Here is a 24,203-nt window from a genome sequence, read left to right on the forward strand (position 1 = left end):
ATGTAATCTTTAAACATAATTAATCACAAATTTATGGTCAGATTGTCGATAAACGTATCGATGAAAGACATGACAGTAATGTGAAGTGAGAATCCCGTGACTGCATGTTCTATCAATGCCCCGGTATAGAAGAACGTCCGTCCCCTTTCACGGAAAATCTGGGGGGAAAATGTCCCACTCTTACCCCGGAGAGGGAGTTGGGCACTGCATAATTCACTGATGTATAACTAGCCATTCTGACAGATCAGTTCGCGAACGGAAACCTTTACACTCAGTGTGAAGGACTGAACCGTTTGAATTCTTCAATTTATGATGCTACTGTTTTCAGAAAGACAATCTGGAGGATTTTGTAGCGCCAGCCTTCAAAATGGCACGCCTCGTCTGTCTCGTTTACAAACTCAACTGTCCGGTGCTTAGTTCAATCATTACTGGAAAGGCACGCAAAGTACCGCTTCTTTACTGTTTCTTTAGCGACAAAACAGGAGGGCAGTAGCCTTGTTCATCAATTTTGACCGATCTGAAAATCTTAATTGCAACTTCTGAAGTAGAAAAAAAAAACGTTTTCCTAAACCACCCGTAATTGCAGAGAACCCCGTTTCTTTAATTTTTACTAGCTGTATTCGATATTGCACTATAGTTTAATGTAAGGATTGTAAGCCGTGCAAGTCTCAGACTTTCTTTGAGCCTAACATGCAAAATACCGTGAACGTTGCCTGCGTAGCGCGGTTTTATTGTGGGTGGGGGTGGTGGTGGAGACGGGGGGTGTAGAGAGTTTAGTTCAGCTTTTTAGCCGCTATTTTGTGGTATTATGTATAGAATAGCATGTCTAGTACTAGCTTCCTACTTTAGATTAGCCACCATTAGAAGAAAGTAGTTTTAGTACAGTGTAAGCGTAATCGGGAAGGCGCAGTCATTATCCACGAAAGTTTGATGCGGACTAGTTAAAAACACAGTAAACAATTATTACCTGAAAATAAGCTTTTCTCCAAATTAGAGATTCGCTGGCAGAGGAGTCAGTTAAAAGTAGACTTTCCATCAGCAACAAATCGAAGAGAAAGATCTTAAAGAGACATTAATGGTCGATCAAAAACCTATTGGTAAAGTAGGGGTCCCAAGTTCCTTAAACTTAACCTCTGCTCCAGTAGTTCCGCGCATGACAATGACAAATTATTGAGGACGGTGCCTCTTTTGACTGCTGCATGGACCACGCTAAAATTTGTCGGCCAATTTCTTTTTCTGTTGGTGAAGCGTGGCAGTGAAAGTCGGCCTGATTCAAAAGACATTATTGTAAATGTTATTGTATACTACGAAGCTTATCGATTCAAAGTTTAGCCTTTGAAAACCAGGGCCCAGTTGTTCAAAGCCCGATTAAACTAATCTGTGTTAACGGGAGGTTTGATTATAGCTTAACAGCTTAATCACTAACCAATAAGCATTTCTCCAAAACATTTTTGCCCTTCAGTTTAGACTTTGACTTTTCTTTACCTTCAGTTAAAGATCAACTTTTTTAACGAGCGTACAAACCTCGGTTAACTTTTAATCGGGGATTTTCGAACAACTGAGCCCAGAGCTAAACTTCGGTTCATGTAATGTTGTAACTTGTGAGTTAGTGCATGAAATCATCAAGTTTGACGGCTCAAAAGAAGGTCATTTTTTTCACTACTATTGTTTGTAAAGATCGTACAAATGGATAGCAGCTACAATAGCAGAATGGTTAACTTATATATTAATACACCATTTATATAGCGCTCTATACAAGGTCTACAAGGCTCCAAAGCCCTTAACAAGAAATATCAAACTATAAAGTTACTAACTAGAAATCAAAAAGAATAATACATAGAATGACTTGGTAGCTTAGCGCTCGATGTTCGTCGTATACATAGCAAACATTAGCATATAATAGACTGGGCACCATACCAATCCTTTGTGAGATGGGTAGGGCTCTTATATTCAAGAGTGACCAACATGTACTTTCTCTTTACAGTGTAAATAGGCTGTTAAGCATATAGGTAATAAGAATAAAGAACATAATCAGCCAAGGGATTTTGTGTAGCTATAGAAGGAGCTCCTGTAAGCAATCGACATATAATTTCTCCTCACAAAGCAAATTTATTGTTAGTGTGTAAGAGAAGAAGGAAGGTCATCAGCTAGAGGAGCTCATAGATTTATGCTGAAGATCAGTGTGTAATTGCTTCTTTCATTATCAAAATATCTTATAGCAGACAGGTGATGAGAATTTGGTGGTAGTAATACAAGCCTTTTGTAAAACGTCCTTCTAGACACACCATATGCATCATAGAGTGGTTTTCATTTGAGTGTCGAAAGCAATTTCGCGTTTGCTTTACTACGCTCTGTGATTGGTCGAAAAAGTCCGCGCCACTTTTTCGAACGCGTTTTCCCGCTCTTGGCACCGGTTACATGTTTTTGCTTCGAGTTCTAATTGGTTCATTGTTCTATCTACATCTGCTGTGATTGGCCGGAGTGATTACTTTGGTTTTGCTTTAGGGCGCTCAATTGAAAACTGTTCAGTGGTCTTAAGATCTTTATTACAATAGAACACATCTGTAAAGTAATCAGTTAACCGGTAAGGAGAAACAGTTATACATCATTTATATATCGTATTTGCTTTGATGTCAACTATATGACAGTTAACTGTAATAAAACTGAGTTAAACACTCAATCTTCTTATCATTATTTGTGTGACACGCGGCCGCCAATAATACATGTATGTTTGTTATTGAATTAGCGCGAGGTGAATTGTGAGTTATGGTGAGTTGGTTAATGGTGAGTCATTAAATTACAGCGACGTGAAGTTCTTTTTGGTTTTTGAAAGCTCATGGGCTGATGAGCCAGAAGTGAAGTCAATAAGCTTGCGAAAACGTTAAAAAATAGAGTATTCTTTTCCCAATGCAGTCTGAACAAGCTAAATTTCAAATAAGTGCTTTTCATCATGGGCCTTTGACATAAGTATCTATTGAGAAATCGCGCGCGCTACAAAGACGAAAGTTTAGTTCAAACATTTCTTTTTTGTAAAAGATAAATTTCAGTTAGTGACACAAGTATAATCCACAAAACACAAGTTCTCCCAACCGGAGTCGAACCTGTGACCTTTGATTCCTATTCCGGATTAAACTAGATTCGTGCATGAAACAAACATCCTGCATACTGCCAAGATTTGGGTGTCGATGTGTAGCTGAGTATGTGCAGTAAGAAATGTGATGTATTCTAATGTATAAGGTTAAACATAATTTGTGTCCGTGGACTATTTGTGACAAGTTTCTGACTAACAGCCACACTTACAACTCAAGGCAGAAATATTTTTATCAACCTAGTTTTAACACAGCTATGCACGGAAAACACGCAATTCGATACCTTGGTGCAAGACTCTGGAGCAAGATACCAAGCAAAGACAGAACGGCTGCCAGTCTAAAGCAGTTTAAGACCCGCATACGCAGTCTTGATCTAAATAACATCCTAGATTGATGTAGTAGCTGCTACCTTTGCGATTCGTAATCACGGTTTTAATTACAAGATTTTAGAATTTTGATAATTATGAATAGAGTTTTAGTAGTTGGTATGTAAGTGAGATATCATTAATTCGTTTTGTATTTTAGAAAATTAGGTGTCCCCTATTAGCAGTGGGAATCCCCTCTGCTTGATTGTTGCTTGACACATTAATAAAGTCATCATTATTATTATTATTATTATTATTATTATTATTATTATTATTATTATTATTATTATTATTATTATTATTATTATTATTATTATTATGTGGCAGTAAAAACTTCTGGATGCCCAGATTACTTAAACAATGATTGGGCGGCCAGCCGTAGCCAATCAATGTAACGACTAAATTACAAATTACAAATTTACAATTAACCTCAGAACTTCTAATCATAAAAATCCTAGTAATTCAATGCTAAAACTATTTATCATCCATAAAATCCTAAATCTAAATACTAAAAGTTCTGTTCATCGCGATGAAAACACTTAAAAAATAAATAAAAATAAAAGTATAATAAAACGCCTAATGTCCATTATTTAAAAAGCTTAAAGCGCCTGGCAATGTTGAGTGAGCTTGTGATAACTGACATGCCAGATATCGGTTATTATTATTATTATTATAATTATTATTATTATTATTATTGTTATTATTATTATTATTATTATTATTATTATTATTATCATTATTATTATTATTATGGTGTGTTTTAAGCCTGGTGACTCAATGTGAAAGTTACTGACACAGACATATTGGAATAAAATTCAACAACTGAATCCGAGTTCTTTCCAACAAGAGTCGAACATTTTTTTCAGGTTATTTTCCAGTCACTTTAACAAAAAACTGTGGGTAACAAAACATGCAGGAAAAGGGTTTGACTTCATACAAAACAGTCTCCTTAGCGAACATACCATCGTGAACGAAACAATTTAGAAAATTACCCTTCCGAGTGCTTTTACTAGGAAACAAGCGAACGACCATTTTTCCACCCTGTAGTAATTGCTCATGCAGCTCAAAGATTCCATCGATTGTATGGGTGGGACACTCCGCCCAGTTCGTGAGCCACTTAAAACACTCCTTTGTACATAAGACGCAAATAATTTGCCCTATCACTCCTGTCCCCTGATAGTCTCACATAATTGCTCTTTCGTAGACTTCTTTAATTCAGTAGCTTTTGAACTTGTCTGGAGGAAGCTCTTCTCCATCGGTGTCGCGGATGAGAGGCTGACTGAATCTCGATCCCAAGTTCTCCCGCCATTTTCTAAGCTTCTAAAATCAGAGACTGGTTTCCCTGAGAAGCTGCTCTCTCCTCAAAATCAAGCACCAACTTCATAGTAGGATCTGGATTCTGATACATTTTGACGACTGCTTTAATTTTAGCTAACTTGTATTCTTGCTCAACAGATTCCATTCCACGCCTTTCGTCCTTCCTTGAAAGGTACAGCAGGATAGCTGTCGAGCTACTGTGGTGCTTGCAATATTGAAGAATCCTTAAAGACCCTTACTACCTATAATTCCTTAAAAAAGGCTATTACTACTTCATATTACCTCTTTCAACATTTTCTCATTCTTTCCTCACCATTTAATTTAGAAAGTCTTTTGTGTGTGCTTTATTTTTATTTTTATACTTGTGCCTCCCTGTTACGACTACTTTTGACATTTATACATTTATCTACTAATTAAGTCTATAGTTATTTTTATCCCTTCTAGCCAGATTAGCTTGTTAGTTATTTTCTGGGTAGCATTATACCTTGCATAACCAGTGTTTACATTTATTTCTTCTGTATTCCAGTGTGCTATAAGAATAAAATTTGCTGTTATTATTGTTGTTGCCTCCATTCTCCACGACAACTTTACGTGCCTTCCTGTCTATGCGCAATGTTGCCTCCACCTAAGATAGGTTAGGATTAGGAGCGCAAACTGGTTGGACGCTTCAATGCGATTACATGTAGTGTCTGATAACGGGCTCGACCAGATGACTGATAGTTTGCATATGTAGATATTTGCGGCGCTATCCCATCATTTATTATTATTATTATTATTATTATTATTATTATTATTATAATTATTATTATTATTATTATTATTATTATTATTATTATTGCAGTTAAAAACTGCCATTCGTTGTAAAATGTGGTAGGGCGCAAAGTATAGCCTGCTACATCTAAAATATATGCATATAGTTATAAAAAAAGTAACAAGGTAAAAATAGAAGTAAAATTATCAATATTATTCTCTTATTATTATTATTATTATTATTATTACTATTATTATTATTATTAATATTATTATTAAATTACACGACGCCTTTGGCGTTTTTAACTCGTCATCACCTACTTTATACTGAGAAAGTAAGCTGAACTCGTAACCATGAACAACATCATTTTTATCTAAAATCGTTGTTAGAGAAAAAGAAAAGATCATAGCTCTTCTCATTATAAATGACTTCCTCTCTCCTATAATCGTGCTGCGTAGGCTGTCATCCTAGCTATTTGCATTCTGATATTGAAAGCTGTATTTCACCTGTCAACTGGGTAATTAACACCTTCATATCAATGCCAGCCACCCGCACGACTCTTTAAAAGTGTCCCGCCGTTTTAGTTAACATAACAGTTTGTCTTTGACTTTGAACGTGCATATGCATCGAGTCCATTTTTAAACAGGTGAGGAAAAACATCCTTTGTTCTAACTTTAAGTCGTCTTGACGAAAATGTTGTACCAAATCTCTTTGCAAAATCTAGGTTCAATTTGTGGTGTAACCAATCTTTACGAAGTTCAGAGGCCGAGAAGAAAAATGTGATATAGGTGCTTTTCATTGGGATTTTGACAGTAATGTCCGTAATGGTTTTTGTGGGGGGAGAAAAACATCAGAATCTAGAGAACAACCTTTGCAGCAAGGAAGAAAGCAACAACATCATCTACCAACACATAACAAATACGGGATTCGAACCCGAGCTGCAGTGCAAGTGAGGGGCAATTGTTCAAACCAATACACTGCTGACAGTTCTCCTTAAAAGTACTGTTATACTTTTGGCTTTTTTTCCTGAAAATCAAAGCAACGCCATTGCAAAACAAGTTGAGAATGAAACTGCGCGTATGACTTCCCCTCTTGATGCCTTTGCAACGAAAACTTGCGTTACAGGTTGCAGGAAAAGTAGACAAGTTCCTCTACTTTTCGCAACTTTGCGAGATGCGTTGCAAGTTGGAGAGAAATTGCCCCTTATAACCTTCCATGCCTTGCAGCTTCATGTGTTTTTTCTCTCGCTTGTGCAATATACCGGCCGGGGTCCCGGAGCTAGTGGCCAGGTGAAAAAATGGTTGTGTACCAAGTTCAGAATTTTCACAAGCGTGAAGCATCGTTTTGCCAGAAATAAAGGGTGGTTTTGGCACCAAAGTAAAACTTAATTGCCGCCTGTCTTATAAGAGTGTATTTTCTTCGAATGAGCCACTTGTTTATTTAAGTGAAGCTACTTAGTGCGCAATTTGTCTAACCATGGTAGGCAAAGTTGTGCACGCAAAGATTACATAACGCCAATTGTTGGAACACTATGAGTTGAACTCGGTGTTGCAGCATGAAAATGTTTCGCGACGTCTTCGTTCCCCAGAAACAAACCTTCCTTTTCTCAGTTCCGACAAGAGGTGAACAACAGCCATGTCTTTGCAGTCTTTGCGATGCAAAGCGACATATTTGTTCAACAACATGTGCTATTAGTATATATAGCCACTATACCAATGTTGCAAAGTCGATTCTACAACTTGCGCTGGGAAATTGAGATAAACATCTACTTTTCCTGCTCAAGACATTTCTTGAATTTTTGGTCAAGACAACATAAGGCAATTCAATTAAGCTGCAAGACGGTCTTGCAATAAAGTTTGTTTCAATTAGAACAAGTTTGTCACGTCCGCGCTAATAGAAGTCGCTGAGAAATCCGCAGGTTTTTACGACTCTTTCGATAAAATCCGACAGTTACTTCAAAAAGATAAGTATTGATATTCATTAACCTTTTAAATTCGCTTGTGATTCGGAAGGGTATTAGGGTTTTGATCCTCCTTATTCTTTTAACTCTTCCTTGAATTTATTATGAACTGCTTTTCTAAAGAACTGAAATCAGTAAAAACTTGAACATTACGCCAGTTCTGCTGCATTTTCCAGTCGCATTTTTTAGTTCCTTCGGCAATTAATTTTTCCACGATGTTTTTGGTACACCAGTAAAAAATTGCGGAGTTTAAAAAACACTATATTTTAATTCCACAAGGAAAAATTAACTGTCAACCATACTGAAATGGGGCACGTTTAAACAAGGAAGTTTTTTCACAGCAAAGACCTCAGCCAACTTAATTTTAGATACTCAACCTAAGAAATACTTTTTTATTCTGAAGAGGCGATATAATTTAGGGTGGTTAATAATTAATTTTAAAAAACCACAAGTCTACTTAAAGGAAATTAAACAAAGTTACGGGAAGTGGAGATGTGATACGTGTGCTTTTAAGACTAATATAAAAAGGAAATATCACAATTTATTTAAAACGAACTTCCCGTTATATATAAAGCAGAAACTCGTTTCTCGTCTAAATTCTGCACTAGTACCGTACAGCTCAAAGTCATTGGTCAACAACTCGCAGAACAAGAAGTACCAAGACTCTCTAACACGACTCTTTCCTTAGACATACTGCTAAAATAGTTATCTTTTCCACCTAGCTTCAGTTAGCTAAAAACTTCCAGTTAAGTTACCTAATTCTTCTACCTAACAACACAAGCAAATAGCTTTCATCCATTGAAAACTGACTCGGAGAGGAATGCAACTAAAAGAAGGCTTATTCAAAACTAGAGTTTTCTTTACTAGTAGCTATGTTAAATTTATCGCTTTGAACAGAAAGCTGTTTATCTTTGATAGGACGCTGTTTAATTAAAAGTAGTAAGTTACTACTCTAGAGTCATTTTCGACCCTCCCGCAATCTAGCCGAAAAAGAAACCGGATTCCTTTGCATGCTGCGAGTGAATGGATTCCTACTGCAGGCTAGTTTTTGTTTGAGTTTGACATCAACAGCGGAAAAACCTTGACACGCATTCTTAGCTCCTGGCCGTAAGTGAAACATGAACTTTCTCGAAAAATGTTTCGATTCCCATTAATGTTTGAGATGAAATGACCAGATTTCGTAGTTGTGAAGTCAGAACAACTGTCCTCGGTTCAGTAGCTTGTACTGGAAAATTGCTCGCTCAAAATTAATCCTAAACTGGAATTTTAAACATGGCGGGAGGAACACAAGAAAAGGGAAACAGACGAAGAGTCTCCATGTAGGGCTCTTAAAATTTTTGAATGCGTGTTTACACATGAATGGGGCAATGAAAACCTTGGAGAACATTGGTGCTCATCAATAATTCGATTGAATACTGATGAAAAAAAACTTTGGACAAAAATAAGTTCGTATTTTTTTTATTCATCAGAAATTAACTCTACAGGCAGATTTTCAGCTTTGTTATTATAAAAGAAAACTCGACAGCAAATTCAGTATTTATTCAACAAGTATTGGCCATTACTCCGCAATACACTCGAAACTGGGCGCACTCCAAGAAAATTCATTTGACAGGTTAAACAGGAAGAGGACAAGGGGAAGTACCTTTGGCTCAAATGACTAAAATGGTGGAAAGGACTATGATGTATTTGAAGAGTTTCAACCATCGCTTATTTTCAAGAGTTCCTAATTACTCTTGCTCTAAAATGTATTTCACCAACAACCACTTAGCGCTTATACCGACAGCAGGTTTCATTGCCGTCATAAACTAGACAATTTTATTAAAACTTGTCAAAAATTTAATTATTGGGCTGCATTCGAATTTGGCCAACTTCCAATGACACCGAAAAAAAAATGACAATTCGTTTTTTCAACCGCTCAGTTTTGTCCATTTTCCTTTATTTCATTTTATTTCGTTTATTTCAAACATTTCCACTGAATATAATAAGTTAGAAAAAATTAAGAACAGTTTTCGAAATTGAACGACTTTGCTGTTCGTTTAGTAACAAGTTAATTAGGTGCTACTGATATTAATTTTAAGAGCCGAAAACACTCAGTCAGGGTTTAATTTAGCAATGTTTATATATTAACTAGCTGTAGCTCAAAGCAAGCAAACAAAGCGCATGGGTTGAATCACGTCTTATTAGTTTAAAAAAAAATAAGCATAAAGTTTGTTTCAATTAGAACAAGTTTGTCACGTCCGCGCTAATAGAAGTCGCTGCGCTAAGAAATCCGCAGGTTTTTACGTCTTTTTCAATAAAATCCGACACCCCAGTAACTTCACAAAGATAAGTATTGATATTCATTAACCTTTTAAATTCGCTTGTGATTCGGAAGGGTGTTAGGGTTTTGATCCTCGATATTCTTATAACTTGAATTTATTATGAACTGCTTTTCTAAAAAACTCGAATCAGTAAAAAACTTGAACATTACGCCAGTTCTGCTGCATTTTCCAGTCGCATTTTTTAGTTCCTTCGGCAATTAATTTTTCCACGATGTTTTTGGTGCACCAGTGAAAATTTGCAGAGTTTAGAAACACTATATTTTAATTCGACAAGGAAAATTAACTGTCAACCATACTGAAGTGGGGCAAGTTTTCATTGTATTTTCAACCACATACCGTTATAGTTGTATCCAGTGTAATTAAGAGTCAAGGGTTGGAAAAATTCTATTTAAACAAGGAAATTTTTTCACAGCAAAGGCCTCAGCCAACCTAATTTTAGATACTCAACCCAAGAAATACTTTTTTCTTCTGGAGAGGCGATATAATTTAGGGTGGTTAATAATTAATTTTAAAAAACCACAAGTCCGGTCCACTTAAAGGAAATTAAACAAAGTTACGGGAAGTGGAGATGTGATACGTGTGCTTTTAATACTAATATAAAAAGGAAATATCACAATTTATTTAAGACGAACTTCCCGTTATATATAAAGCAGAAACTCGTTTATCGTCTAAATTCTGCACTAGTACCGTACAGCTCAAAGTCATTGGTCAACAACTCGCAGAAAAAGAAGTACCAAGACTCTCTAACACGACTCTTTCCTTAGACATACTGCTAAAATAGTTTTCTTTTCCACCTGCTTCAGTTAGCTAAAAACTTCCAGTTAAGTTACCTAATACTTCCACCTAACAACACAAGCAAAATAACGTTCATCCATTGAAAACTGACTCGGAGAGGAATGCAACTAAAAGAAGGCTAATTCAAAACTAGAGTTTTCTTTATTAGTAGCTATGTTAAATTTATCGCTTTGAACAGAAAGCTGTTTATCTTGGATAGGACGCTGTTTAATTAAAAGTAGTAAGTTACTACTCTAGAGTCATTTTCGACCCTCCCGCAATCTAGCCGAAAAGAAACCGGATTCCTTTGCATGCTGCGAGTGTATGGATTCCTACTGCAGGCTAGTTTTTGTTTGAGTTTGACATCCTGACAGGGGAAAACTTTGACACGCATTCTTAGCTCCTGGACGTAAGTGAAACATTGACTTTCTCGAAAAATGTTTCGATTCCCATTAATGTTTGAGATGAAATGACCAGATTTCGTAGTTGTGAAGTCAGAACAACTTTCCTCGGTTCAGTAGCTTGTACTGGAAAATTGCTCGCTCAAAATTAATCCTAAACTGGAATTTTAAACATGGCGGGAGGAACACAAGAAAAGGGAAACAGACAAAGAGTCTCCATGTAGGGCTCTTAAAAAATTTGAATGCGTGTTTACATATGAATGGGACAAAGAAAAGCTTGGAGAACATTGGCGCTCGGCTCATCAATAATTCGATTGAATACTGATGAAAAAAAAATTGGACAATAATAAGTTCGTATTTTTTTTATTCATCAGAAATTAACTCTACAGGCAGATTTTCAGCTTGACAGCAAATTCAGTATTCATTCAACAAGTATTGGCCACTACTCCGGAATGCATTCGAAACTGGGCGCACTCCAAGAAAATTCATTTGACAGGTTAAACAGGAAGAGGATAAGGGGAAGTACCTTTGGCTCAAATGACTAAAATGGTGGAAAGGACTATGATGCACTTGAAGAGTTCCAACCATCGCTTATTTTCAAGAGTTCCTAATTACTCTTGTTCTAAAATGTATTTCACCAACAACCACTTGGCGCTTATAGCGACAGCAGGTTTCATTGGCGTCATAAACTAGACAATTTTATCGGGCTGCATTTGAATCTGGCCAACTTCCAATGACACCGAAAAAAAAATGATAATTTGTTTTTTCAACTGCTTAGTTTTGTCCATTTTCCTTCATTTCATTTTATTTTATTTCGTTTATTTCAAACATTTCCACTGAATATAATAAGTTTGAAAAAATTAAGAACAGTTTTCGAAATTGAACGATTTTGCTGTTCGTTTAGTAACAAGTTAATTAGGTGCTACTGATATTAATTTTAAGAGCCGAAAACACTCAGTCAGGGTTTAATTTAGCAATGTTTAATTATTAACTAGTTGTAGCTCAAAGCAAGCAAACAAAGCGCATGGGTTGAATCACGTCTCATTAGTTTAAAAAATAAGCACAAAAAGTTGCGCTTTTTATATCGTTAAGAAATAACAAACCTTCCAATGAACATAAATGAAAAACGTAGAAATTTTAACGTGTAAAAATTTACGCAATCATGCGAGGTGCCGAATTTTCAGTGCTAGGATTGACGGATTTAGGCTGCAATACATCCTCGTGATATACACGGGAAACCATAAGGCATTAATTTTCGTTTCGTTTGGATTTCGTGCGAAACGCCGCAAGTCACGCGAGCGAATTAAGCCATGAGTCAAACGAGTGTCGTCCTATACTGCCACACCACGCAGTATTACGCGTGACTTCGAAACGCACGAACCGTTAGTATTGGCACCACTTTAAGAGTCTCGCGGCAGCTGGCCAAAGAGGAAATCGTGCTGAGTGGATCCAACGCGCGTGGAACGCGATAACACTCAGTGTATATGTTATCACTATTTTAATATAGTTTCATATTGTAATTATTTTCACACAACCCCACAAGCTCTGAGCTTTAAACCCTATCGTGTTTAAATAAAGGATATGTATGTACCTTGCTGTCCCCGTTACGACACCTGAAATGTCGACGGTTATCTTGTTTTCCTGCTAAAAAAAATGACAGAAAGAAGTGCCATTATATCTGCCCACTGGATAATGGCTGTTAGTTCATTGCGCGCAATGGTGTATCTTGCCTTCCAGGCCTTTCATTTTTTGATCAATCGACGAAACGGTGACAACAAGCGGGCGGATTTCATAATCCATAATAAATAAGACAATAGCAAATTTGAGGAAATTTGTGATACAAATTAATATCACCTTTGTTGACGTTTCGATTGTAGGTTTTCCTTTTTGCCGACGAGTCATATACAATGGCCGCGTTTACACCAATTATTCTCGCGATCTTTCTAACTGGCCTGGTTCACAAAGGCTCAACTGCTGAGCAGTGCAATGGACCCCGTCAGCTGCCAATCTTCGGCATGAAGTTACAGGGACACACTTATAGCAAGCGCTATGCACCATCTGGCCATGCTGAATGTCTGTTCGTATGCAGAGAAGAAGACGTCTGTCAAAGTTTTAACTTCGTGGTTTCAGAGAGTGTGTGTGAATGGAACAACCGCACGAAGGAAGCGAGTCCAGAGAATTTTGTTAAGGACTCCGATCGATATTATGTCAAGCTCGATGTTAGAAGAGGTATGAGTTTAAGTTATGTTTAGATGTTTTTTTTTTCTTTTTTTATTTCGATAATAACCGCGATTTCATCCACAGACTGAGATATTCGAGCCACGTTATACAGCATAACAAACAGCACCAGAGGAAAGTACTGATCAGTAGCTATCATTTGAATGGTCACACTTTAGGATTTCATCCATTGACTCAAAAGTTAGAACCACCTTACCTTGTACAGCATAATAAACAGCACCGCAGGAAAGTACTGCTCAGTAGCTTTCATTTGAATGGTCACACTTTAGGATTTCATCCACAGACTCACAAGTAAGGACACTTTCATAACAAAACAAACAGCACCACAGCTAAGTATATTGCTACTCAGAATGAGCTAACTTTGTTAAATGGCTTCATCTTCACAGTTCCTCTCGGCTCCATCTCTAAGCTGCCGGCCAAGTCTTGCAAAGAAATAAAAGCGAATGAAGGAGGGCAAGCTGTCAGTGGCAAATACTGGTTCTACACCATCATACCAGGAACGAATGTCCTCGCTGACTGTAACATGGCAACCGAAGGTGTGTAAATTAAAGACTGGTCAGAAAATTGTTTCTATAAGATAGCTCAGCTGTTGCGCGGGTAGAGTGAGTGCAAAGAGTGCGAAAATGAAGCGAGGATCAAAACGTAGGGAGCCGGACGTTAAGCGTGTAGCGTGAGGCAAAGAAAGTTGAACGTAGGTGATGATAATCCACTGTACCAAAAAACATGGCGGCTGATATTTTTACCCATATCTCTTAGCGTACGAAAACACTATAAAAGCTCATTAAAACGCACAGAAAAGTTACAAAATCTTCAAACTACATATACAATGTTGTTGGTACAGGAAGCAGCCTATCAGCTGTGATCGGCTCGGAAGGTATTGTGGTAAAAGCCGCCATTTTTTTTCGTACCTTATGTAAAGGCAATAAAAACGAGGTGATGAAATCTTCCCTTCGGATTCAAAATTGCGTCGCACAGCCATTTTGATCACGTACAGAAGGCCTTGACTGAGTGAATGATCGTTAGTAGTCCACTTAACAAAAAAAGGATGAAGGTGTCGATGCCAATCTCGTACCAAGAATCTTCGTTCCCCTTCACCAGCGGTCGGGAAACAAGAGAAGTAAAATTCTTCAGCCTTTACATTAACCATGCTTCAAATAACGGCAATTTAAAAGCTGTTTTCTTATTGCAAATGGATGCATTTTCAGTAAATTCTACTCAGGGGAACTCGCTTTCAATCGTTTTCCATTCTCGAAATTGGGCGGACAATGAAAACGAAACTAAAAAATAAGGCATTTATGTGAGCTGAGCAATAGGCTTATGTGACTATGAAAGTCATATACAACTTGACCTGTGACTGAAAGAATTGAGAAGTGAATGACCATCGAAGTTCTATACCAAACTTAAGCAATTAAAATACGACAATCTCTTAAACTTCAGGGTTAAAAGGGATTCGAACCCATGACCTCTGTGATAACGATAAACCATCTCTACCAACCAAGCTATCAAGCCAACTGGGAGCTGGTCATTTTGTGAATCCCTATCATACCTGTTGAAATAAAGCGGGATGGAAGTGAAGTGTATGCAGTTCATATATTTGAACTGTGGATAAAAGAATTAATAAATGAGACAATCGCAGTTACTGATTTCTGTACTTAACTGCGATCGTCGCTCATTTATTACTACTAACAATGGACTGTGTCTTAATCAACAAGAGAAAGTTACTTTCATTCTTCTGTGAGGTTAAATGAACGAAATCCTGTAAACAGACTATAGGAGAAAAGAAAAAACATGTAACAAGTTTTTTCCTCAAAATCGTCCTGTGTTTTCTGTCAGCATAAAGCTTCAAAAAAGCCTAGCAAATTTGTTTCTTTGTTTCTTCAGTTGCTTATTGTGTAGAAACCTAAAGACTAACTCAGTTTCTCCTTCTGTTGTGTCTCCTCAGACATTGATGAATGTAGCGTTTCTCCTGCACTTTGTCACGCCAAAGCCAATTGTGCTAACAAAATCGGTTCCTATGTTTGTACGTGCAAACCCGGTTTTACTGGGAATGGAAAAACTTGCAGCGGTAAGCAATGGAAGAGTGTTTTTGCTTGTGCAGTGGTAACAGCTCATAGGATAATCATTTGATGTAATGGTGCGACTTCGCGTACCTGTATAAATGATGATGATGATGATGATGATGATGATGATGATGACGACGACGATGTTTGGCTTCTTCTATGCGAACTCAGTGAAACGTCGTCTTCTCTTCGTCGTAGTAAATTCGATGGAAACTTTTCATAAAAAATTGTATGATAGAGCAGTTTTTGTGACTATGAAAGTGACTATGACTATGAAAGTCATTTACAAGTTGAACTGTGAATGAAAGAATTGGGAAGTGAATGACCATCGAAGTTGTATATTCAGCTTAAGCAACTAAAATACGACAACCTCTTAAACTTCAGGGTTGAAAAGGATTCGAAGCCATAACCTCTGTGATAACGATAAACCATCTCTACCAGCTTAGCTATCAAGCCAACTGGGAGCTGGTCATTTTGTGAATTCCTATCATACCTGTTGAAATGAAGCGGGATGGAAGTGGGGTGTATGCAGTTCATATATTTGAACTATGGATAAAAGAATTAATAAATGAGACAATCGCAGTTACTGATTTCCGTACTTAATTGCGATCATCGCTCAAATTAATTACTACTAATAATGGTCTGTGTCTTAATCAACAAGAGAAAGTTACGTTCATTCTCCTATGAGGTTTAAAGAGCGAAATCTTGTAAACAGACTATAAGAGAAAAGAAAACACATGTAACAGGTCCTCAAAATCGTCATGTGTTTTCTGTCAGCATATAGTTTAAAAAAAGCCTAGCGAATTTGTTTCTTTGTTTCTTGTGTAGGAACCTAAAGACTAACTCAGTTTCTCCTTCTATTGTGTTTCCTCAGACATTGATGAGTGCAGCGCTTCTCCTGCAGTTTGTCACGCTAAAGCCAGCTGTAGTAACAACGTTGGCTCCTATGTTTGCACTTGCAAACCCGGTTTTACTGGAAATGGAAAAACTTGCAGCGGTAAGGAATACATAATTTCTTTTCCTTTGTGGTAACTGTTAGGTTGCTTCCATCTGGACTAAACATTGTCTACTTTATTAATTTGTGTTAGGTTGGATTAAATTTGGTGCATTAAGATGCTGTTAGAACAGCTTTCAAATTGAGTTTCGAAAGTAATTTCGCGTTTGCTTTTGTTTTGTTTTACTGCCCTTTTTGATTGGTTGGCAAAGTTCTCGCCACTTTTTCAACCAATGAGAAGCAAAACCAAAGAAATTGTGACCTGCTCGCACTCGTTTCCCCGCGCTTAACCTGGATAGATGTATCAGTTGGTTCGAATTCTGATTGGTTCATTGTGCTTTTTCTGTGATTTGTGTGAAGACAATTAATCGAAAACCATTCTAGAGTGGTTTTAATTCAAGGGAACGTGTCAGTTATTTTTTGTAATACATCGACAAACGAAAAGTTACGCTTACACCAATAGAAACCTAAAAATAATAAATCACTTTTCTTAAAAGTTAGTATGCTAGTGCATTGGAGCTATTAAAAAGTGTCTGGCTATGGGTGACCAGGAAGGACTCGATGGATTGTAACATGAAAAACGTGGAGACTCGTTGCCTGGCATTTTTCTTCCCTCTCATCTCTCTCTTTTTCTTCCATTCAAATTTAAAGAGATCAACCTGTTTCCACGCAGAGGCAGTTTTTTTTTTTCAGTGCACAGTAAACGTCAAAGCCAATTTTACTAGTAGAACGGTCTTGGTCAATTAGAGGACAAAATGTTGTCTTAAGGCTACTTTACACGAACCACCGATTTATCGGCTAGGCCCCAGATGTTCAAAGAGTGGATAACTTTATCCAGCTGATAAAATGTATTGGTTGGAGTACATTTTATCTACTGGATAGCGTAATACCTTGCACACCTGAAACAGGATAAAGACACTTTGAATGCCATATGTTTTTGCAAATTCGTCCCTGTACCAAACACATTGTGTCTGCTAGATTTAAAGTGTTTAGTACTTTTCTGCGCGTTTTTATGAGCCTTTAAAGGGTCTCTTACGCTAAGAATTATGGGTTTATGTACCAGTCGCCGCCTTTTCCGGTACAGGCCATGCAGAAACATTGTTTCTTGATATGTTTCCGGGGTGGCTAAATTAGCTGAAAGCAAACAAAATGTTTTGCTGCCCCAGCGGCTAAACGAGAAAACATTGTTTTGGAAAACAAAGGGTGACGCATGCGCATAATAATAAACTGACTTTGTTGGAGCAGCACTTGAAACTAGTCAACATTGCTATCATGGTGGCTAAACTTTGTGTCCGGGACGCAAAAAAAAAAATTGTTTTTGACCTGAGGCAAAAACATTTTCTTGTTTCCGAGCAGCAAAATTTGTTTCCGCAACATCTGTTCCCGCGCAGCTAAACTGGGAAACATTTTTCTCCGCAACAATGTTTCCTATAGTTTAGCCAGGCCTTACCGTTGATTAAGGCAGTGGCATAATGATACAATAAGTGGACGCAATGTCACCATGATACAATGCAGATGCTATTGTAACGATGCAACTTTGCATAACGTAAATGTGTGATTTTTTTCTCACCCACTGCTCGGTGTTTCAGATGTGAATGAATGTACTTCCGGCTCGCATGGTTGCCATGCTAACGCCGTCTGCACAAACACCGCTGGATCCTACAGCTGCGCCTGTAATTCAGCCCACGTTGGAGACGGGAGAAATTGTCTACACAACCGTGAGTGTCATGCCTAATTATTGTCTTCCTTTCTCAAGATACGCTCCTGTAATTTATTCTTAAAACCACAAGGAACCATTGGATAGCGCAGCTTTGATTGGTTTAGCAGGCATGGGTATGAACAGCCATCGTACTGTTCGAGAGAAATAGCGGCCATTAAATAGGTATGGATTTTAACCATTTTGGTCTATGAGTCTGAAAACGGGTATGAATTTTAGAGACCAAGACACGGTTGCATAAATGGCTCTTAGTAACCGAGATCGAGGTCCATACTGTAAGGTTAGTAAGATATTTATTATATCTCTGAATTTAATGTGGCGCGCGGGAAAGAAAACTAGTTGAAGTCAAGAGAAACGGTCAATTGAATTTAGACGGCCGTACAGTGAAATACGGCCCACAAAATTGACCAATCACGCCGCGCGTACTAACTGAGAGATATAATAAAACACTTAAGATTACAGGGAGTTTTCTGCAACCGTTCTCCGTGCCCCGAAGGATTTTCTTGAGCGTTATATTGGGTCGAACTTTTTAACGGTATAGTCTTGTACCTGTTTTGTACTTGAAGAAGGCAGCATTGCCGAAACGTCGGTTGAAACTCTTTTAACAGCGTCGATTTTATGATCTTTAAATTCTGCTATATTGGATCACTCTACTGAAGGTGGTTTACTTAGAAGAGGGAAGACGGAGGGCGGGGGAGAAAATCCTTTGGAAGGCTGGGAAAAACTGTAGTAACTTCCCATTTCATTATCTTAACACGTTTTATGCAACCGGGCCCAGCTCTGAACCGGCGAGAGATTGATATAAACACTTTTTTTTTCAGTGCTTGGGATGAAATTGTCATTGTAATTGCTGTTTGATTTGTTTTGCTCAGGTGGCCTTAGCTCATCCTCCATCCTTGGGCCCTACAACTGGAAATACAAGTATGACTTGCTCTCATATTTAGACCCAGTGCTTCAGAGTTCATCCAATAGTAGGTTTGTGAGGTGCTGGCGAGCTTATGTAGATGGCTGGCTGTCCTCGACATTCCATAGCAACTGTGATGGAAAGGGACCCACTGTTACCATTATCAGAGTCGGCAGTTACATATTTGGCGGATATACAGATGTCTCTTGGAATACAAGTAAGTATCATTTTCTATCAGTGGACTTCTCGGTCAGAGCGGTATAACTGTAGCACACGTAGAGCTTTGGGCGGCGGCTTATTAACATGTGATATGCAGGAAGAGTCAACTACCTTAGGTTGATGAGCAGTTAAAGAGGTTACAAACTTGTCTTGGGGGTCATGTTCAAATCACCGTATTATACGCTTTTCTGGCGATGTTCAAATGCAAGGCCTGTTTAATAACTCTATTACATGTTCACGTGGAAATAACTCTGGCGTAAAATTGGTCCTGTGGACAATTCCTATCTTAACCAAGCGTTGTGGCTTCAAGGAATGGGAGTGTATAGACAGTACCGGTTTCAGACGTTTAGAAAGTGGAGAGCGAATAATAAAGGCGAGAAGACTGAGGAGAGACGACGAGAGAACCCAGCCTCCTCTCCCCAGTCTCTTCTCGTATTTTCCAGCTTGCAATCATTTTCCCTCCTTTATAATTCGCTCATATTTAACAATTGTTCCACAAGCGCACGTTGAATAAAAGATGATAGATACGCACCTCGTTTGCTATAATCATCTCGTATCCAACAAGCGCGAGTGGAATAATTGTTATAATTAAAAACAACCAGGCAAAATCGCTAAACCTTGCTGATTTAAGTAAGGCGGTGCGAGAGAATACAAACTTGATTCTCCTTATCAGTAACGGCTTTTAAAGACATAGACAAGCAAAAACGAACGATAAAACCGACGTTTCGGTGTCATCGTGACACCATTGTCAAGGTAACTTGTGGACAAAATGTAAATTATGACAAGTATTTAAAGTAGTGTTGGCGCTAAATTTAACATATCTTTTGAGGGGGTCACGCGCCAACCCACATAAAACCGAATTACTCCTGTTAAACAAACTCACAAATACCATCAAAATGTGTTTCATAACAAGAGGAGCATATAAAGAGATTTTTTTTCTCTTTTCTCCCCAAACAAAATGGAACTGCAAAGCGAAGACAACAAGCCACGGCGAGAAAAACACCGGAAAGAAACATTTGTGAGACCACAGCACTCACTTTGCTCTTCATCCCGTCAGTTTTCCACTTTTGTTTGTTTATTAAATTATCACTTATCTCGCCGTGTTTTCCTCAGTAAGTTACTCGTGCAGCTAGCGTGCACTAACTCAAGGCAATAATTCTTCAGTCATTTTTCCAATTGTGGAATAAAACACGATTACTTTTAGTCTACTCTACAGTCTCAATAGTGGTGCTCGACTATATTTTTTTAGGACTGGGGTTTGTAATTTCCCATCTGAAAACTGTTCTTATAAATAAATGTCCTGTTTTTTTCTCAACCCCAAAGTAATTAAATCAGTTTGCTAAATCATTTAGATTTTTATTAGTTATACCATGTAGGTGTAAAACGTGTTTATCTTTATCCCAGGTTCAGGTTACACCTATTCCAGTAAAGCCTTTATCTACTCGCTGTACAACTATAACCGTGGGTACAATCCTGTTAAGCTACGGATCAAGTCAGGGGAATATAGATACGCCACATACAGGGGAAGTAGTTATGGGCCGATTTTTGGTAGAGGACACGGAATCAAAATACATCCTAACAGTCAGAAGTATAGCTACACCAGATGTGGCTACTCCTATGACCTCCCCTCAGGGTATTCACAAGGTGATTGTTTGTTTTTTACTGGACGCCGCTTCTATTTCACTCCCAGTGATATTGAAGTGTTTTATGAGGTAACATGAAGAGATCAAAACGCGCTTTTTAGTTAGTTCAGGCAGCGTTCACATAAACATGGCTACAATTCGAAGCAGCTTTGACAACGTCATGAGGCCGCCTTCCCTTTTTCAGAACTAATTCTTCAATAACCTCTAGCAGTGCCCATCTCCTCACCCCTACCCGGGCATTAAAAATAATAATAAAAATAATAAAAATAATAATAATAATAATAATAATAATAATAATAATAATAATAATAATAATAATAATAATAATAATAATAATCGGTGAATGCCGCATGTATACTCTGGGTACCAGAGGCTTTTTTTCGCGCGCAAAGAGGACTCGTAATCGACCGGAAGCCCATCGTTGTCGGTCGAAAACCGCCGCCGCTAGCGGCAAATAAGAGACTTCGACCGGAACCGGAAATTACTACTCAAGAAAATCGTCTGGCATCCAAGGTACCCATGCACGGCTGAGGTTTTCAAATGCCCCACGGCACAGTTAAAAAAAATAGGTTGAATTCTTAGTTCTTGTCTTACGTTGATTCTAATCAAAGCTAATTTGGGCCAAACTACCTCAAGGATAAGTCTTACTACTCATTATTGCTCCTTAACCATACATACTTAATCACAAATTGATCGTCAGATTGTCGATAAACGTTCTGTCAATGCCCCAGATAGAATTATGTCCGTCCCCTTTCAAGGCAAATCTGGGGAGAAATGCCCTACTATTACCCCGGGGAGGGAGTTGGGTACTGCATAATTCCCTGATGTATAACTAGCCATTCTGACAGATCAGTTCGCAAATGTGAAGGACTGAAGTCGTTTGAATTCTTTAATTTATGATGCTACTATTTTCAGCAAGACAATCTGGAGGATTTTGTAGCGCGTCTCGTCTGTCTCGTTTACAAACTGAACTGTCCGGTGCTTAGTTCAATCATTACTGGAAAGGCACGCAAAGTACCCCTTCTTCACTGTTTCTTTAGCGACAAAACAGAGAGCAGTAGCCTTGTTTATCAATTTTGACCCGATCTGAAAATCTTAATTGCAACTTCTGAAGTAGAAAAAAATAACGTTTTGCTCAAAAAATGTGACCCTACCAACCGTAAGTGCCGAGAATCGCGTTTCTTTATATTTACTAGCTGTATTCGATATTGCACCATAGTTTAATGTAAAACACAGAGGATTTTGAGGATTGTAAGCCGTGCAAGTCTTACTTTCTTCGAGCCTAACATGCAAAATATCGTGAACGCTGCCTGCGTAGCGCGGTTTTATTGTGGGTGGTGGTGGTGGTGGAGACAGGAGGTGTAGAGAGTTTAGTTCAGCTTTTTAGCTGCTATTTTGTGGTATTATGTATAGAATAGCATGTCTAGTACTAGCTTCCTACTTTAGATTAGCCACCAGTAGAAGAAAGTAGATTTACTACAGTGTTAGCGTACTCGGGAAGGCGCAGTCATTATCCACGAAAGTTTGATGCGGACTAGTTAAAAACACAGTAAACAATTATTACCTGAAAATAAGCTTTTCTGCAAATTAGAGATTCGCTGGCGGAGGAGTCAGTTATCAATATCAAGACTTTCCAACAATAACAAAAATCGAAGAGAAAAATTCTTGAAAAGACCACATTAATGGTCGATCAAAAAGCCATTGTTTAAGTGGGGGTTTCAAGTTCCTAAAACTTAACCTCTGCTCCAGTAGCTCCGCGCACGACAAATTATTGAGGACGGTGCCTTTTTTGGCTGCTGCATGGACCGCGCTAAAATTTGTCGGCCAATTTCTTTTTCTGTTGGTGAGGCGTGGCAGTGAAAGTCGGCCTGATTCAAAAGACATTATTGTAAATATTATTGTATATTACAAAGCTTATCGATTCAAAGTTTAGCCTTTGAAAACCAGGGCCCAGTTGTTCAAAGCCCGATTAAACTAATCCTGGGTTAACGGGAAGTTTGATTATAGCTTAACAGCTTAATCACTAACCAATAAGCATTTTTCCAAAATATTTTTGCCCTTCAGTTTAGACTTGGACTTTTCTTTACCTTCAGCTAAAGTTCAGCTTTTTTAACGAGAGAGATACAAACCTCGGTCATTGTCGGTTAACTTTTAATCGGGATTAGCGTTAATCGGCTTTCGAACAACAACTGAGCCCAGAGCTAAACTTCGGTTCAATGTAATGATCTAACTTGTGAGTTTGTTCATGAAATTCTCAAGTCTGACGGCTCAAAAGAAGGGTCATTTTTATTACTACTATTGCTAAAAAAAAAATAGCACAAATGGGTAGTAGCTACAATAGCAGAATGGTCAACTTATATACTAATACACCATTTATATAGCGCTCTGTACAAGGTCTACAAGGCTCTAAAGCCCTTAACAAGAAATATCAAACTATAAAGTTACTAACTAGAAATAAAAAATTAATAATACATGGCAAAACTTGGTAGCTTAGCGCTCGATGTTCGTCGTATACATAGCAAACATAAGCATATAATAGACTGGGCACCATGCCAATCCTATGTGAGATGGGTCTAGCTGTCATTTTGAAGAGTGACTAACATGTAAATTCTCTTTACAGTGTAAATAGGCTGTTAAGCATATAGGTAATAAGAATAAAGAAAATAATCAGCCAAGGGATTTTGTGTAGCTATAGAAGGAGCTCCTGTTAGCAATCGACATGTAATTTCTCCTTACAAAGCAAATTTATTGTTAGTGTGTAGGAGAAGAAGGAAAGTCATCAGCTAGAGGAGCTCATAGATGTATGCTAAAGATCAGTGTGTAATTTCTTCTTTCATTATCAATATATCTTCAAGCAGAAAGGTGATGAGAATATGGTGGTGGTAATACAAGCCTTTTGTAAAACGTCCTTCTAGACACACCATATGTGTTACATCATAGAGTGGTTTTCATTTGAGTGTCGAAAGTAATTTCGCGTTTGCTTTACTACGCTGTGATTGGTCGAAAAAACCCGCGCCACTTTTTCGCGCGCATTTTCCCGCGCTTGGCACCGGTTACATGTTTTTGCTTCGAGTTCTGATTGGTTCATTGTTCTGTCTACATCTGTTATGATTGGCCAGAGTGATTACGGTTTTGGCTTTAGGGCACTCAATTAAAAACTGTTCAGTGGTTTTAAGATATTTATTACAATAGAACGCATCTGTAAAACAATCAGTTAACCGGTAAGGAGAAACAGTTATACATGATTTATATATCGTATTTACTTTGATGTCAACTACATGACAGTTAACTGCTGTAATAAAACTGAGTGAAACACTCAATCTTTTTATCATTATTTGTGTGACACGCGGCCGCGAATAATACATGTATGTTTGTTATTGAATTAGCGCGAGGTGAATCGTGAGTTATGGTGAGTTGGTTAATGGTGAGTCATTAAATTAGCCCGAGGTG

General features: G+C 37.9%; 1 protein-coding gene and 3 long non-coding RNA genes across 5 annotated transcripts in view; 3 read left to right on the forward strand and 1 right to left on the reverse strand.

Moving 5' to 3' along the window:
* Positions 1-15: 15 nt before the first annotated feature.
* LOC146481864 (uncharacterized) lies at positions 16-22,862 on the forward strand. Its single transcript, XR_014864342.1, has 3 exons — positions 16-544; positions 21,868-22,083; positions 22,119-22,862. It is a non-coding gene; the product is annotated as an uncharacterized LOC146481864 (long non-coding RNA).
* LOC146481865 (uncharacterized) lies at positions 649-2,680 on the forward strand. The gene is made up of 2 exons (XR_014864340.1): positions 649-733; positions 769-2,680. It is a non-coding gene; the product is annotated as an uncharacterized LOC146481865 (long non-coding RNA).
* LOC146481866 (uncharacterized) lies at positions 12,734-21,526 on the forward strand. 2 transcript variants are annotated; one of them, XM_085107902.1, is made up of 7 exons: positions 12,734-13,207; positions 13,603-13,752; positions 15,159-15,281; positions 16,151-16,273; positions 17,860-17,988; positions 18,860-19,108; positions 20,515-21,526. In XM_085107902.1, exons 1-7 carry the CDS (start codon positions 12,886-12,888, stop codon positions 20,829-20,831), a joined length of 1,413 nt encoding a protein of 470 aa, XP_084964028.1. In that variant the 5' UTR covers positions 12,734-12,885; the 3' UTR covers positions 20,832-21,526. The 2 variants fall into 2 exon arrangements, with proteins under 2 accessions (XP_084964028.1, XP_084964029.1); XM_085107903.1 differs by lacking the exon at positions 15,159-15,281 and having other exon boundaries at positions 12,740-13,207; positions 20,515-21,525.
* LOC146481867 (uncharacterized) overlaps positions 19,048-24,203 on the reverse strand; it is an 86,059-nt gene continuing 80,903 nt past the window's right edge. The window contains exon 4 of the long non-coding RNA XR_014864341.1: positions 19,048-19,155. This is a non-coding gene — a long non-coding RNA (uncharacterized LOC146481867). The remainder of the gene's footprint in view (positions 19,156-24,203) is intronic.

This window comes from Pavona decussata, unplaced genomic scaffold (assembly GCF_977016875.1).
Source record: "Pavona decussata unplaced genomic scaffold, jaPavDecu1.1 SCAFFOLD_48, whole genome shotgun sequence".
Classification (NCBI taxonomy): domain Eukaryota; kingdom Metazoa; phylum Cnidaria; class Anthozoa; order Scleractinia; family Agariciidae; genus Pavona; species Pavona decussata.

Excerpts from the sequence above, each read along its gene's own strand:
- LOC146481866 (XM_085107902.1), top strand. The coding sequence starts at position 12,886 with ATGGCCGCGTTTACACCAATTATTCTCGCGATCTTTCTAACTGGCCTG. Across the intron at positions 13,753-15,158 it reads CTGTAACATGGCAACCGAAG|ACATTGATGAATGTAGCGTT; the intron begins GTGTGTAAATTA and ends GTGTCTCCTCAG. Across the intron at positions 19,109-20,514 it reads AGATGTCTCTTGGAATACAA|GTTCAGGTTACACCTATTCC; the intron begins GTAAGTATCATT and ends TCTTTATCCCAG.